This window comes from Schistocerca nitens, chromosome 2 (assembly GCF_023898315.1).
Source record: "Schistocerca nitens isolate TAMUIC-IGC-003100 chromosome 2, iqSchNite1.1, whole genome shotgun sequence".
In the NCBI taxonomy this organism is placed as follows: Eukaryota; Metazoa; Arthropoda; class Insecta; order Orthoptera; family Acrididae; genus Schistocerca; species Schistocerca nitens.
In genome coordinates, this window is record NC_064615.1 from 902,854,953 (window position 1) to 902,871,771 (window position 16,819).

The window sequence follows — 16,819 nt, forward strand, 5'->3', positions numbered from 1 at the left end:
GGAATTTTAATATAAACTTTCTGAATGATTCTCCAGAAAAAGAATGTTCATGGATTTACTTGAATCTTAATACCTGGTACAGACTACGTATTTTCCAATTAGAGCTTAGGGAAACTGCAGCATGCTCTTGGACAAAATCTTCATAGATGTTCTAACTAATTGGGACACAGTGTGACAAATTAGTAACAGTGTGTCAGACCATGCTGCACAGGTAGTAATATTGAAAGGAATCAAGACATAGTTATACCACAGATTAGGATTGAAAGATTAGAATCTGCTTGCAATAAAGACATTTACAGCCAGTCTCGAAGGGCTATATGTGTACAACACAGATGACCTTTTATCAATTTCTTTAACGGCAGTTTCTGATTAAAAAAGTGCAGACAGATTGCATTACTAATAAGCAATCAATATGAACAAGTAATGGTATTAGAATTTTATGTGGGACAAAGCTGGAGCTGTATCATAATATTATGGATAGTCTGGTAACAGAATTTTATTGCAGACAATACTCCAAAATGTTGAGGAATGTCATCAGATGGGCTAAAATAATGTTTTACATCAAGGGAATAGAAAGCTCTCTGAACAAAATTTAACTTTGCGGCCAGTTGTGAAAGAGGTATCAGGGCAGATTTTGAGATCTGGTACTAAATGTGACAGATGACACACACAAATTGTTCTCTTTACAGATGACAAAAGTGTTTCTTTGAAAGATGTGGAATTGTAATATAATGATAGGCTAATATGGCAGTCAGTAACATCAGCACATGGCCTTCAGAGAACAGATTAACACTTGTGTTTGTTGAGACTTCCCCAGGTGTCAATGTCATTTTGAAGTTTCCTGAACATTTCACCAACATGATTGACCGACATCATCAGGTGTGTCACACACACTGCCGAGGCTGTGACCAAAGCTGCTTATTTATGCCAGGCAGAGAAGAACGTACCAAAATTGGTGACCAGTGATGGAGATATCTTGAACAGTAATGAGAGAGACAGTTACACCAGCTGTCAGATGATGAACCAACAGCTTCGACACACACACATAGGCTGTCAGTAATATTGTGTGCTGCCATTGGCCAAACTAACACCCTCTGTCAAGAGCTGCCTGCCGATATGTGTCTCTATGCTGGTGTATGCCCATCCTCTTCATTGTCATCTGAATATCTATGTTGTCACTGCAGGTAATCACTTGTACAATCAACAGTTCTTCTTTGTGGTCATTGTGATTTTCACATGGCCAGCACTGGATCCGATGCTTTGCTAAGTTGGTATCCTGCATCCCTGTTCGGAAGACTTGTAGAACTGTGTATTTCCGCTGCTGTTTTAATAACATTGTCCCAGAGAGTTTTTTTTTTTTTTTTTTTCAATTCCATAGTGTGTTCTGTACTGCTAGACTAATGCAGATTTCTCTGGTTGATCCAGATGTGTGTAGCATCAATATTCAACACATCTGTCTGCAGTGTGACAAGTTTGTCCACTGTACGACATCTTGCAGCTACAAGGATTTGTATAGACACCAGGCATTTTAAACCAAGATCATCTTTCACTAGGGCTAATAAAAGAGCTGTGAGTTTTGTTGGCAGACAAAAGGTACATTTAACTTCTCCAGTTATCTTTCAATTTTTGAAGAAATCTGCCCGACATGTCATCACTTTCTCCCAGCCCCTCTCTTTGTCTAACATGCGCTAGGCATAAGGTACAGTGACTCTACTGTTCAGAATATTCATTCTCTAAAAATTAGTACAGAGGTGATGTAGCACATCAGATAAGCTGTCTGAATTTGATATGGCTTATCCTCTGTGAACCAATGTTCTAAGCACACACTTTGTTGTACAGGATGTGACAGCTGATAGCCTGTAAGTATAAGTCTCTCTCTCTCTCTCTCTCTCTCTCTCTCTCTCTCTCTCTCTCTCCCCCCGTGTGTGTGTGTGTGTGTGTGTGTGTGTGTGTGTGTGTGTGTGAAAAGTAAGTGTAGGTTTACGGTACACTGGGTGACCAAAGGTGTCATCCCACTTTCTCAGCACCAACTCACCCAGGAATAGTAGTTTGCTATCTTTCTGCATCTCTATCATAAACTTGATCTTAAAATGAAGAGAATTTAGGTGTTGTAAATGTGAATCCAGTGATGCAGTACCTTGGGGCCAGGTAATAAAGGTGTCGTCCACATATCGCTGAAAGCACATAGATTTCATCTCCACTGACTGGAGTGCTGTCTTCTTTAAATCTTCCATAGAAATGTTGGCCACAATGGGTGTGAATGGGCTACCCATTGTGACATTGTCAGTCTGTTCAAAGTGACGTCACCAATCTGTTCCAAATATTGGTTACTAAATAAAAGTAAGCCAAGGAGAGCATGTGCTTAAACAAATCAATAAATTCACCTTTTAGCTTCTCCATAATCAGCAATAGTGATATCTGCAATGGCACTAAAGTGAAAAGTGAAACAATATCGAAACTAATGAAAATATCTGATGGTGGAAGTAGCAAGTTCTTGAGCCGACAGACAAAACGCGAGTTTCGAATGTGGTGCTCACATTTTCCCACGAAAGGGCTCAATTGGGCTGCTACATTTTTAGCCAGATTGTATTTGGCAGCCCAATATTAAGAACAATAGGTCAAAGAAGTGCAGTATCCTTACGAATATTCCGCAATCCATATAGTCTGGGAGGAACAGGTGCTTATGTATGAAGTCTCTTCAGCACATCATCAGAGATCATGCTGTTCTGAGGAAGGTCTAAAGTTCTCTGTTGTATTTTGGTCCAGTATGCAGTGTCATCGAATAACTGGTTCATCTTGCTCAAGTACATTGGTCTGGAGAGGATGTGGTTGCATTGCCTTTATCTGCCAGCAAGATTACAACATTAGGATCCTCACATAGAGATCAAAGTGCTGACCTCTCTGCAACCAAGGCATTATTTGTCAGTGTCAGAGCACAGCAAGTCTTTCTTCTGATTTCGTATGCAGCATCTCATGGCAGTGCCAGGATTCCCTGTTCACCACAGCTAATAATATCCAGAATAGGATTAGGCAAGACATCTTTTCAGTTTCATTTGGCCCAGACACGTTTCAGCACTTTCTGTGCTATCTTTAGTGGGTTATTTTATTTTCTTACTGTAAAATTGTTGGTACATAAAAATATTTAGAGAAACTTTTGGTACAAAATATTTACATTTATGAATGAATAATTGTTGCAAAATATTATACATCATTTGCTTACAGTTCACAGTTCAGATATGTGTTAACGACCTGATGCACTGTATGTTCTTTATTACATTATGTGTAAAGTTCTAGTTATAGCTTAATTGGTAAAAGAGTGGATGTATGCCTATGTTTACATACCTTATATGAAGCTATTGGGTATTTATGTTGTTAGTTAGTCTACTACATAATCTACAACTTATCTGCAAACAGCAGAATGTAATTTTTATTTTTCTGTTTATTATGCATTTACGAACTGAAATGAGTATATTATGGTTTTGATCCTAACCCCCATGAACCATGGATCTTGCCGTTGGTGGGGAGGCTTGCGTGCCTCAGCGATACTGATGGCCGTACCGTAGGTGCAACCACAACGGAGGGGTATCTGTTAAGAGGCCAGACAAACATGTGGTTCCTGAAGAGGGGCAGCAGCCTTTTCAGTAGTTGCAGGGGCAACAGTCTGGATGATTGACTGATGTGGCCTTGCAACACTAACCAAAATGGCCTTACTGTGCTGGTACTGCGAACGGCTGTTCCCGAGGGCATGCAGCTTTACTGTATGGTTAAATGATGATGGCGTCCTCTAGGGTAAAATATTCTGGAGGTAAAATAGTCCCCCATTCAGATCTCCAGGCGGGGACTACTCAAGAGGACGTTGTTATCAGGAGAAAGAAAACTGGCGTTCTACGGATCGGAGCGTGGAATGCCCGATCCCTTAATCGGGCAGGTAGGTTAGAAAATTTAAAAATGGAAATGGATAGGTTGAAGTTAGATATAGTGGGAATTAGTGAAGTTCGGTGGCAGGAGGAACAAGACTTCTGGTGAGGTGAATACAGGGTTATAAATACAAAATCAAATAGGGGTAATGCAGGAGTAGGTTTAATAATGAAAAAAAAAATAAATAAATTAAATAAGAGTGTGGGTAAGCTACTTAAAACAGCATAGTGAACGCATTATTGTGGCCAAGATAGACACGAAGCCCATGCCTACTACAGTAGTACAAGTTTATATGCCAACTAGCTCTGCAGATGATGAAGAAATTGATGAAATGTATGATGAGATAAACGAAATTATTCAGATAGTGAAGGGAGACAAAAATTTAATATTCATGGGTGACTGGAATTCGAGAGTAGGAAAAGGGAGAGGAGGAAACATAGTGGGTGAATATGGATGGGGGGAGAGAAATGAAAGAGGAAGCCATCTGGTAGAATTTTGCACAGAGCATAACTTAATCATAGCTAACACTTCGTTCAAGAATCATAAAAGAAGGTTGTATACATGGAAGAATCCTGAAGATACTAGAAGGTATCAGATAGATTATATAATGGTAAGACAGAGATTTAGGAACCATGTTTTAAATTGTAAGACATTTCCAGGGGCAGATGTGGACTCTGACCTTAATCTAATGGTTATGAACTGTAGAATAAAACTGAAGAAACTGCAAAAAGGTGGGAATTTAAGGAGATGGGACCTGGATAAACTGACTAAACCAGAGGTTGTAGAGAGTTTCAGGGAGAGCATAAGGGAACAATTGACAGGAATGGGGGAAATAAATACAGTAGAAGAAGAATGGGTAGCTCTGAGGGATGAAGTAGTGAAGGCAGCAGAGGATCAAGTTGGTAAAAAGACGAGGGCTAGTAGAAACCCTTGGGTAACAGAAGAAATATTGAATTTAATTGATGAAAGGAGAAAATATAAAAACACAGTAAATGAAGCAGGCAAAAAGCAATACAAACATCTCAAAAATGAGATTGACAGGAAGTGCAAAATGGCTAAGCAGGGATGGTTAGAGGACAAGTGTAAGGATGTAGAGGCTTATCTCACTAGGGGTAAGATAGGTACTGCCTACAGGAAAATTAAAGATACCTTTGGAGAAAAGAGTGTCAGTTGTATGAATATCAAGAGCTCAGATGGAAACCCAGTTCTAAGCAAAGAAGGGAAAGCAGAAAGGTGGAAGGAGTATATAGAGGGTCTATACAATGGCTATGTACTTCAGGACAATATTATGGAAATGGAAGAGGATGTAGATTAAGATGAAATGGGGGATACGATACTGCTTGAAGAGTTTGACAGAGCACTGAAATACCAGAGTCGAAACAAGGCTCTGGGAGTAGACAACATTCCATTAGAACTACTGACTGCCTTGGGAGAGCCAGTCCTGACAAAACTATACCATCTGGTGAGCAAGATGTATGAGACAGGCGAAATACCCCCAGACTTCAAGAAGAATATAATAATTCCAATCCCAAAGAAAACAGGTGTTGACAAATGTGAAAATTACCGAACTATCAGTTTAATAAGTCACAGCTGCAAAATAGTAACGCGAATTCTTTACAGACGAATGGAAAAACTGGGAGAAGCTGACCTCAGGGAAGATCAGTTTGGATTCCAGAGAAATATGGGAAAACGTGAGGCAATACTGGCTCAACGACTTATTTTAGAAGCTAGATTAAGAAAAGGTAAACCTACGTTTCTAGTATTTGTAGACATAGAGAAAGCTTTTGACAATGTTGACTGGAATACTCTCTTTCAAATTCTGAAGGTGGCAGGGATAAAATACAGAGAGCGAAAGGCTATTTACAATTTGTACAGAAGCCAGATGGCAGTTATAAGGGTTGAGGGACATGAAAGGGAATCAGTGATTGGGAAGGGAGTGAGACGGGGTTGTAGTCTCTCCCCGATGTTGTTCAGTCTGTATATTGAGCAAGCAGTAAAGGAAGCATAAGAAAAATTCGGAGTAGGTATTAAAAATCCATGGAGAAGTAATAAAAACTTTAAGGTTCACTGATGACATTGTAATTCGGTCAGAGACAGCAAAGGACTTGGAAGAGAATTTGAACGGAATGGACAGTGTCTTGAAAGGAGGATATAAGATGAACATCAACAAAAGCAAAACGAGGATAATGGAATATAGTCGAATTAAATCAAGTGATGCTGAGGGAATTAGATTAGGAAATGAGACACTTAAAGTAGTAAAGGAGTTTTGCTATTTGGGGAGCAAAATAACTGATGATGATTGAAGTAGAGAGGATATAAAATGTAGACTGGCAATGGCAAGGAAAGCGTTTCTGAAGAAGAGAAATTTGTTTACATCGATTATAGATTTAAATATCAGGAAGTCGTTTCTGAAAGTATTTGTGTAGAGTGTAACCATATATGGAAGTGAAATGTGGACGATAAATAGTTTGGACAAGAAGAGAAAGGAAGCTTTCGAAATGTGGTGCTACAGAAGAATGATGAAGATTAGATGGGTAGATCACATAACTAATGAGGAGGTATTGAATAGAATTGGGGAGAAGAGGAGTTTGTGGCACAACTTGACAAGAAGAAGGGACCGGTTGGTAGGACATATTCTGAGGCATCAAAGAATCACAAATTTAGCATTGGAAGGCAGCGTGGAGGGTAAAAATCATAGGAGGAGACCAAGAGATGAATACACTAAGCAGATTCAGAAGGATGTACGTTGCATTAAGTACTGGGAGATGAAGAAACTTGCACAGGATAGAGAAGCATGGAGAGTTGCATCAAACCAGTCTCAGGATTGAAGACAACAACAACAACAACAACATGGTTTTGATGTTGTAGTGTTTTATCATATGTTTTGGCAAGGTGAATATGCTGATTTCTGTGACTAGTAATCATTTGTCAACACCCTTTCTACAAATTTTCAAACATGGGCAGAGTTTTCGCTGCCATTGTGTGTTTTTGTAGCTGTGTAGTATTCATTTGCTTGGTGGTATGTTTGTCTGAGGGAGGCTTGCAAGTTTGAAGTGTATTTGGCGTTTGGGGTGTTTGGTTTCTCTCTCTCTCTCGTGCCCCAGTCCTGCAAACACACTCTCACACACACACACACACACACACACACACACACACACACACACACCAACTACACTTCAATCTTGCGCGCCTCACCCGACAAACATGCCACGAAACAAATGAATAACACACAGCTACAACAACATGTAATCATGGCGAGAACTCTGCCCATGTTTGAAAATTCGTAGAAAGTGCATTGTAAAATGACCATAAGTCACAGAAATCAGCGTACTCACCGCGCTAAAACATATAAGAAAACACTACATCAAAGCCGTAAGCTACACACAAAAAAGTGTGATATATACTCATTTCTGTTTGTAAATGCATAATAAGCAGAGAAATAAAAATTAAGTTTTGCTGTTTGCAGATAACAAGTTGTAGATTGTGTAGCAGACTAGCTGCAGACGTAAATACCCAATAGCTTCATGTAAGGTATGTAAACTAAGACATATCAGCCACTCTTTCACCAATTAAGTTACAGCTGTAATTAGAATTTTAGACATATTGTGAATATTTTGTGCCAAAAGTTTTTCTAAATGTTAATATCTAACAAAAATTTTGCAGTAATAAAATAACCCACTGAAGATATCACAAAAAGTGCTGAAACATGTCTGGGTAAAACGAAACTGAAAAGGTGTCTCGCATAAGACAGAATTCCTCATCCTATTTTCATAGCAAGTACAGACATACGAAGAACTGCAACACCATAAGATGAATATCCAGACTGACAGTTGCTCTTTGGGTTGATGCGACGTTCAGCACCTTCATAAAGACAAAACTGCACTGTCAGTTAGAGTTTTATCTGTAAGGTTGTACATTGTCCATCTACAAAGTTTATCTTCTAACATTTCTTTCTGCAGAAATTGGTCTCTGAATCAATGAAATGTTCCAATCTGACATGCTGTGTCATATTGTCGCTTTCAGTCTGAGAATGCCTAAGTTTATCTGTTTTAGTTGTGCTTAAATATAGTAATGTTCCTTTGTTCATATGTATTTATTGTGTTGTATCCATTTCAAATATATTATTTTTCTTTCCATTTTCAGTGAAAGCAATGAAATTGATATTGCTCCAAATACTCGTGTGGGGACTAGGCGCTATATGGCACCAGAGGTTTTGGATGAAACACTTGATACAACAGCTTTTGAAGCTTTTAAGATGGCTGATATGTACTCATTAGGCCTTGTTTTTTGGGAAATGTGCCGGAGGTGTGTTACTGGTAACAAACACACTGCAGCAGATGACTATCAACTGCCTTACTATGATTGTGTTCCAAGTGACCCATCATTTGAAGATATGCATACAGTTGTCTGCATGAAAAAGATCCGTCCCATTATATCAGAGAGGTGGTACTCTGATGAGGTAAGTTCATTTTTGTTGGAGTACTGTGCTACAAATAATGATGTGACTAAAGGCAACTAGAGCCACTGTGTGTCCATTGATAGTATACACCTCTGTAAAGACTTCAGACTCCTTCCTCCATCACCTCTTTACAGTTCTTGTGTCATTCCAATGAGTGTCACTGTTGATGCCACTTCCATTTAAACAAAAATCCCTGTACACATGGCATTAATGTGTGTGTCTTTCTCAACCTACTGCCAAACCCAATCTGTCACCTCATTCCTTGTGCATATCTCCAGTTGTACCCTTTACCCATACTTAAACCTACACCTGTGTTGAAGTGAAGATAAAGATGCAAACATGCACATATCTGCTTATCTGAGTGTGCACTTGAGTGTCAGCACTTTCTCTACGTGGCCTTTATGCATACTGTTCTTTTAATTTACTTACTTGCATCTTCATTGGTTTCAGTAGTTTATTTTTTGACACCTCGACACTTCCAAAAACAACGCTGTACAAACCCGTTTATGTGGCTGTGGAACCTGATGATGATGTACTATTTTGGAAGCAACAAATTAAAGAACTTGGTCTTGTATACTCAAACAATAGAAAACCCAGGATGGAACAATGAAAGTATTATAAAAAGGATAGTCTGCTACTCACTATATGGTGTCAATGCTGAGTCAAAGATAGGCATAACAAAAAGACTGTAAAACTTGTAAGCTTTTGACCAAAAGGCTTCTTCTCCATTAGACCATGAGTGAGAGTGTGTGTGCGTGAGTGCACAAGAGAGAACGCGCGCACCCCCAACAAACAAACACACACACACACACACACACACACACACACACACACATTCACTCTCTGTGTCTTTGGCTGCTAAGGCCAGACAATTAGTTGTTTATTCATTATTATGAGTTTGTTACATTGGCAACTTCAGTTAGTACTTTCTCTGCAGTTAGCTCAAAGGCAACACTAGCTCGACAAGTGCCTCCCTCCCCCTCCTCCCACCTGCCTCATCCCCCCTCTGTCCCCCTTATCCTTCTCCCTCTCCCATCTCCCTTTACCCCCACCCCTTTTTCCTTCTCCCCTCATCCCCTCTCATCTACCCACCCCACTCTCCTCCTCCTCCTCCCCTCTCCCCTCCCCACAACACTCTCCTCCTCCACACCCTGCCCCTCTCCCCCTTCCCCCCTCTCTCTCTCCCCCTCTCTCTCCCCCCTTCCCCCCATCTCTCTCCCCTCCCCTTCCCCCACACCCCCTCTCTCTTTCTCTCTCTCCTCCCCTTTCTCCCTCACCCTCTCTTTCACTCTCTCTCCTCCCCTTCCCCCCCTCTCTCTCCTCCCCTTCCCCCCTCTCTCTCCTCCCCTTCCCCCTCTCTCTCCTCCCCTTCCCCCTCTCTCTCCTCCCCTTCCTCCCCCTCTCTCTTCCCCTCCCCCCTCTCTCTCCTCCCCTTCCCCCTCTCTCTCCTCCCCTTCCCCCTCTCTCCCCCTTCCCCCCTCTTCCCATTCCCCCTCTCTCTCTTCCCCTCCCCCCTCTCTCTCTTCCCCTCCCCCTCTCTCCTCCCCTTCCCCCCCTCTCTCGTCCCTTCCCCCCCTCCTCCCCTTCCCCCCTCACCCCCCCCCTCTCTCTCTCTCTCTCGTCCCTTCCCCCCTCTCTCTCTCCCCTTCCCTTCCCCCCTCACCCTCTCTCTCTTCTTCCCTTCCCCCCTCACCCTCTCTCTCTTCTTCCCTTCCCCCCTCACCCCCCTCTCTTTCTCTCCTTCCCTTCCCCCCCCCCCTCTCTCTCTCCTCTCCCCTCCCCTTCCCTTCCCCCCTCACCCTCTCTCTGCCCTCCCCCCCCCTTAGATTTTTTCATACAGTTTCACAAACTCTCTCACTTTTTCCGGGGAATTTTTTTTTTTCTTCCACCTATCCGTCACCTGGTTTCTTTTTGTTTCTTTGTGTCTCATCTATTTCTGCGTATATAAGTTTCTTTATACAGTTCGCTGATTTCTGTCTATCGTATTTCTTTTGGTGTGGAAAACAGTCTGTTTCTTATCTTTCTACAGATCTTCTCAGTGCTTTCTATCTATTTGGTTCACATTTCACTCTCCACTATCACCTCCATAGTACATGTGAAACTAACAGTATCATCTGTTTTGATTGTATAACAACGATACCAATCAATTATTGAAAAAATTATTTAATTGGATAGATAAAAAAAAATGTACTCACCAAGCGGCGGCACAACACACAGGTAAAAGTCTGTTGTGATTGGCAAGTTTTCAGAGCCAGTGGCCTCTTCTTCAGGCAGAAGGCTTGAAGGGGAAGGAAGAAGTGTGAAGGAAAAGGACTGGAGAGGTCTAGGAAAGGAGGCAGATTTTGGGAAAGTCACCCAGAACTGTGGGTCAGGGGAGACTTTACTGTACAGGACGAGAAGGAAGTTGGGGATTGCATTGGATAAGATTTGAAAACCTGAGGGCTTATTTTAAAGGTGGAAGACAGGGTAATATGCAAGACAGAGATTGATACTAAAACATTGTGCACAAGTTAATAAGAATGAAAAGCTAAGTGCATTGTACGTAACAGAGATGTGAGGGAGCGGTGAAAAATAGCCAGGAAAGGAAATGAAAGATGTAGAAAACTAAGACTGAAGCAAAGAATAGTTATAGTGAAGAAAAGCTGAGACTGAAGAAATTAACGTAAATTAAGGCCAGGTGGGTGGCGAGAACTAAGGACACGTTGTGGTGCTAGTTCCCATCTGCGGAGTTCTGAGAAACTGGTGTCTGGGGGAAGAAACCAGATGGCACGTGTGGTGAAACAAGCGCTGAGGTCACCAGAAGTCACGTTGTAGAGCATGCTCTGCAACAGGATATTGCGATTTGCCAGTATATACCCGCTGCCTATGCTCATTCAACCTAATTGATAATTTGGTGGTGATCATGCTGATGTAGAAGACTGAACAGTGTTTACATAATAGCTGGTATATGACATTTCATTTCACAGGTCGCTCTCCCGCTGATAGTATGTGTTTTGCCAGTTACAGGGCTATTACAGGGGTGGTAGGAGGGAGCAAAGGGCAAGTCTTGCAGCGGGGACCATCAAAGGCATAGGGGCCATAGGGTAGGAGATGGGGTGCAGAAGGGGCATAGGGTCTGACAAGAATATTGCGCGGATTGGGAGGGCGACAGAAATCTATTCTAGATGTGGTGGGCAAAATTTCAAACAGAATGGATCTCATTTCAGGGCATGATATTAAGAAGTCATGGCCCTGTCGAAGTAGCTGATTAAACATTCCAGCCCAGGATAATACTGAGTCACCAGTGGTGTATTCTGACGCAGTTTTGTGGAAGATCAGCAGTATCAAGATTGCATGTAATGGCCTGGAAAATCTGCTTTTTAACTAGGCTGGTGGGGTAATTACATGGAGTGAAGGCTGATGTGTGAGAATGGTGGTGTATTGCTGTAAAGAGTCTGCATCTGAACAAATAAATGAAAAGCACCAGTTTCTTTTGCTCTACAGTACTGTAGAACAAAAGCAAACTGGTGCTTTCCATTTATTATGATGTTGTTCTACCGAGAACCGATGGAAGATTCAGTTAACAAAATATGTTTTTCACCATCCATTCCCACCTCTGCTATGTCCAGTCCTTGTCCTTCACCCTTCTTCTTTCCCCTTCAACCATTCTGCATGAAGAAGAAGCCACTGGCTCCGAAAGCTTGCCAATCACAAGTCTTTTATATGTGTGTTCTGCTGCCACTTGGTGAATAGATTTTTTTTATCTATCCTATAAAATAATCTGTTTTGAGTGGTATAATTTTCTCTCCCTTTGTCATCAGTTCCTGTTCTCACCATACTCTTTTACTATCTGTACCTCCCAAAGCAATAAGTTTGAATGTGAGTTGATGTCGAAATGTTCATCTTTAAGTTATATTCAAAATTATTGGTAACATAAGAGAAATGTTAAATTTATGAAACGAGATAGTTGGATCATAGTATGTGCTTGTATAAATACTATAATAATATATTTTATTTCAGGTTTTACGGACTTTAACGAAGATAATGCAAGAGTGCTGGCACCCAAACCCAGCTGTGAGATTAACAGCACTTCGTGTAAAGAAAACACTCTGCAAATTGCATGCAGATTCAACATTAAAAATCGTGTAGTCGCTGTTGGATTCTGTGTGACATACACTGTCAACTCAAATGTAAAAGTGATGTGCAATTTTGACGATGTGTATATTAGGAAGACACTGTGCAGTTTTGTACTTCGAAGAATGTTCGCGAATGTGTGGTGTGTTTGTGTGTGCGTGTACATTTATGGAGAATTGGGGGGGGGGGGGGGGGGGGAGATATTGCCTTGACATCAGGGCCAAAGTGACTCAAGATTTGTGATACTTTCTTTTTACTTCATAGACATTTTATATGAAAAAATATTTATTATTTTATACTTCCTGAAAGACATGGCACACAATAGTGACTGCAGTGTTCGGAAATATTTATTTTTTTCTCTTTCCATCAGAAATGATGAAACTAATTGCTGCTCACTTTATAAGTTAAGGTGACTATTTTTAATGGTGTTTTACTGATGAAATTACTTCAGTATTTGCACTGTTTTTGGAAAGGTTTTGTATTTTTGCAGAAGGTTGTGTATATATATTTTTCAAGGCTCAGCGGTTATTCAGCAGCCTTAAGGAAATGGTGTTCCATGTATGAACATACCGCCCTTCTAAATGTGTTTCAAAAATACATTTCATTATGAGTAATTTGTTTTTGTCAAGCAGCTTAACTTTGTTGCTGTTCACTTTTCTTGCCCTTGGAAAAATTTGTGTACTGTGGACACATGTTAACAAACCCATTTTGATTCAGTTCATAAATTACATATGCAAAAATGTAAGTACAGCGTTTGTTGTGATAGTGAGTTTTGTACCTGCCTATCCTGTGCTGAGTAGCATTATACTGTCTAACTTCATGGAGATGTATTTCATTGGTAAATTATAATTTTGTTTGTATAGTTTGTGTCACATTTTGTGTTTGTTGTAAATACGTGTGTGTATTATAAGTCCAGAGCTTATGGCCCTTGCAGATACTAATGAGAGTTTTAAACATCACTTGATTGTGAAACTGGTTGTAAGGAATCTGCAGTGTTATTGGTCTCCGTTTAAATATACCACAAATGTGAAATATATTGTTTCTAGACAGTTTGAAAGAATGGTCTCTTTATTTTTCCTATCCAATTATCACTGATGTAAGAAATGTCACAATTTATTACTGTGGAACAGAATAATATTCAGCATCAGGTATAATCGTGTGTGATTTCTGAACAGCTGACAGTTCTTCGCACTAGCAAATGTTTCTTGTTAGCCACATTCATTAGGAATCTTGGAAGGCTGCAAATACACAGCTTTAAATAAATCTGTTTTAAGCAAAGAGAGCAACCAAAGCTCATAATATCACTAAGCAACGATAGTTATATTACTGAAGCTCTCTTTTAATAGCTCAGTAAAGTAATGACACTATTTAGTCTTGTTTGAAGTGTGGGACAATAGAGATACTGGTGCTCTCTTAGTTGCACTACTATCTTGTAAGAAAAAGAATTGTTGGAGCAATAAGGAAATTAAGGGAAAGGAAACTATTCAACTACAGCAGATTGGTGCAAGGAGCACATAAACATGCAACAGAAAATGGCAATCAACCTAGCTTTCAAGCACTAGCTCTTTTTCTAGAAAATACACACACATTCACACAACCAACCGCACAGACACCTAAATGCACATCCCAGTGGCTATGCCAAGACTAATTATTGATACGATTATTGAAAAAACTGGTGGAGGTGAGAGGGGGCAGCTGGAAAGAGGCAGGTTTTTGGACAGGTGACTGCTGCCACACAAGATGAAAAGATTACAGAGGGTGCAGCAAATAGAGATTAGGGAGAGGGTGGAAACAGAAGGGGAGAATAGGAGAGAGAGAGGTGAATATGAAGGGAGGAGAGAAGGTAGAGTAACTGAAAAGGAGGAAGAGGGGGAGGGGGGGGGAGTGATGTGGACAGAAGAAAAGAAAAGAGAAGGTAAAAGGTGAAGTGGGGCAGCGAGAAAAGGTTGGGGGAGATTTAGGCTGGGGGTTTGCGAGAATTCAGGATGTGTTAGAGAGACAATTCCCATCTGTGTAGTTCAGAGAACATGTTCTGCAAGGGAGTATTCAGATGGCTCATCTAGTGAAGTGGCTGTTGAAGTCTTTTGTGTTGTGTGCAGCATGTTTGACAACTGGATGGTAAAGTTTGCAGTTTGCAACTGTTTTGGTGGCGGCCATTCATGCGAGTAGACAGTTGATTACTTGTCATCCTACATGAAACCCTGTACAGTAACTGCAGCATATCTGATATATAACATAGCTGCTTTCACATGTGGCCTTGCCTTTCATTATGTAGGAAATGCCATATTTATGGAGCCATCTGAGAAGTGGAGATTATCGTCTAGGAAGATGGCTCGACAAGTTGAGAACGATTAGCTGAAGCAAATTAGAGAATAGGTGTTGAGGTTATGGAGGAAAGAGCAAAGCTTGTCCTTGCCTTGTGTAGAGATCATGAAAATGTCGAGTGAATCTGAATATTACAAGAGGTTTTAGGTGTTATCTGGATAGGAAGGCTTCATCCAGCTGGCCCATAAATATGTTGGCATAAGATGGTGCCTTGTGAGTATTCATGGCAATACCATGGCGTTTTTTGTCGATTTGGCTTTTGAAAGTGAACTAGTTGTAGGGTCAGGATGTGGTTGGTTAACAAGATTAGGAAAGAGGTGGTGGGTTTGGTATGAGAACGACACTAGGACAGGTAGTATTTCATAGCTGCAAGGCCATGGAAATGGCAGATGTTGGTGTACAAGGACATTGCATCCACAGTGACCAACAAGGACTCTGGTGAAATAGGACAGGAATTGTGAAGATGCAGTGAAACAAGTGAGCAGCATCATGAATGTAGGGTAGGCAGTTACGGACAATAGTTTGGAGGTGCTGCTTATCAAAGGCAGAGGTTCATCCTGTAGGAGCATCGTATCCAGCCACAATGGGTCAACCAACAGGGAGTCTTGTGGGGCTGGGTTTATGGAGCTTGGGGATTAAATGAAAGATAGGAGTGTGTGGGTTGCTGGTGTGAGGAAGGAAATGGATTCGGGTGTCAGGTCTATGGATGGACCTGAGGCCTTGAGAAGCTGATTGAGGTCATGTTTTACTTCTTGGATGGGATTATGGTTTATGGTAGAATGACCATAAAAGTCAAGAAATGTTGTATTTATACACTTAATGAACACTCAAAATTGTAGATGTGAATGAGATCAGAGATGATAACAGTTCCTAAGTAAAAGGAAGGTAAACAAAGTTCAGAGATATAATTTACAAATATTAACACTAGAATCTGCCACACACTCCCTCCACAGTGACAGCAACCATGTATTTTTGAGGGAAGGTGACCTGTCTACCTGATCTGGTGATTCGTGGTGAAGGTGCATTGGCTTGATTGCTATCTGTTGTCTTCTGAAGGTTGACAGTCTTTGGAACGGAGTGTGATGGAATATCCAAAGTGGTGTCTCCTGCTGTGTCTTCCACGTTGTCCGATGTGTAGTCTGTCAGAAGGAAGGCCAGTTTGTTGGTCAATGCTAATAGTTTGGTTTCCTCTTGACATATCCACCTTGAAGTACTTGTCATCGCGAGACAGGACTAGATATGGCCTGTCATATGTTGGCTGAAGTGGTGTTCTGGCAGCATAATGATGAACGAAGATGAATTGCTTGTCATCATTTGGGGGTAAATAAAGATCTTTTTGTGGTCGTGATGTTCTGTTGGAACTGGTCTTAGGCTCCTCATTTATTCCTTCAATTTGAAGACAAAGATTGGGATGTAGTAGTAGTAGTAGTGGTAGTGGTAGTGGTAGCTTTATTCATCCGTAGATCTCTTTTTACAAGGATATAGGACATATCAAAGTATTTACAAATTTAGATCAATTTAAAATAAGCTAATTCGTACACACACACACACACACACACACACACACACACACACACACACACACACACACACACACAGTGATCTCCAGGCAGTTTACTGTACTGCAACTTCCCATTTGCTATCCTGAAAAACTTGAGTCAGCATCCTTCCATAATGAGTGAGATGTCGAGCTCAGAAAGAGGAAGAGGTGTTATTATTGTACCATGCTTATTTTGGGTGGCAAGTATTTCTTGAAAGGAAGAAAAAAAAAACAAAAAATACATAAAGTGAAGGTGTTATGTGGAATGTTGGATATTTCATAATCATTATTATTTATTTGTATAATTTTTTTTATCAAACACCTACTCTGTTTTAGCTAAGTAATCCTTCAATGTATAAAATGTATTGCATAACAGGTACTTGATATCTGCTTTTTTAAATAAGTGTATTTTTGCAATTTCTTTAATTTATTGTACAGTTTTAATCCTTGGTAGAAAATGCTGT

General features: G+C 40.6%; 1 protein-coding gene across 1 annotated transcript in view; it reads left to right on the top strand.

Annotated features, from left to right (window-relative positions):
- LOC126237214 (bone morphogenetic protein receptor type-1B) overlaps nt 1–13,550 on the top strand; it is a 182,632-nt gene extending 169,082 nt beyond the window's left edge. Inside the window, exons 7-8 of the mRNA XM_049947100.1 lie at nt 8,062–8,377; nt 12,377–13,550. Of these exons, the coding sequence (XP_049803057.1) occupies nt 8,062–8,377; nt 12,377–12,505 (445 nt within the window). The 3' untranslated portion in view covers nt 12,506–13,550. The remainder of the gene's footprint in view (nt 1–8,061; nt 8,378–12,376) is intronic.
- Nucleotides 13,551–16,819: the final 3,269 nt, after the last annotated feature.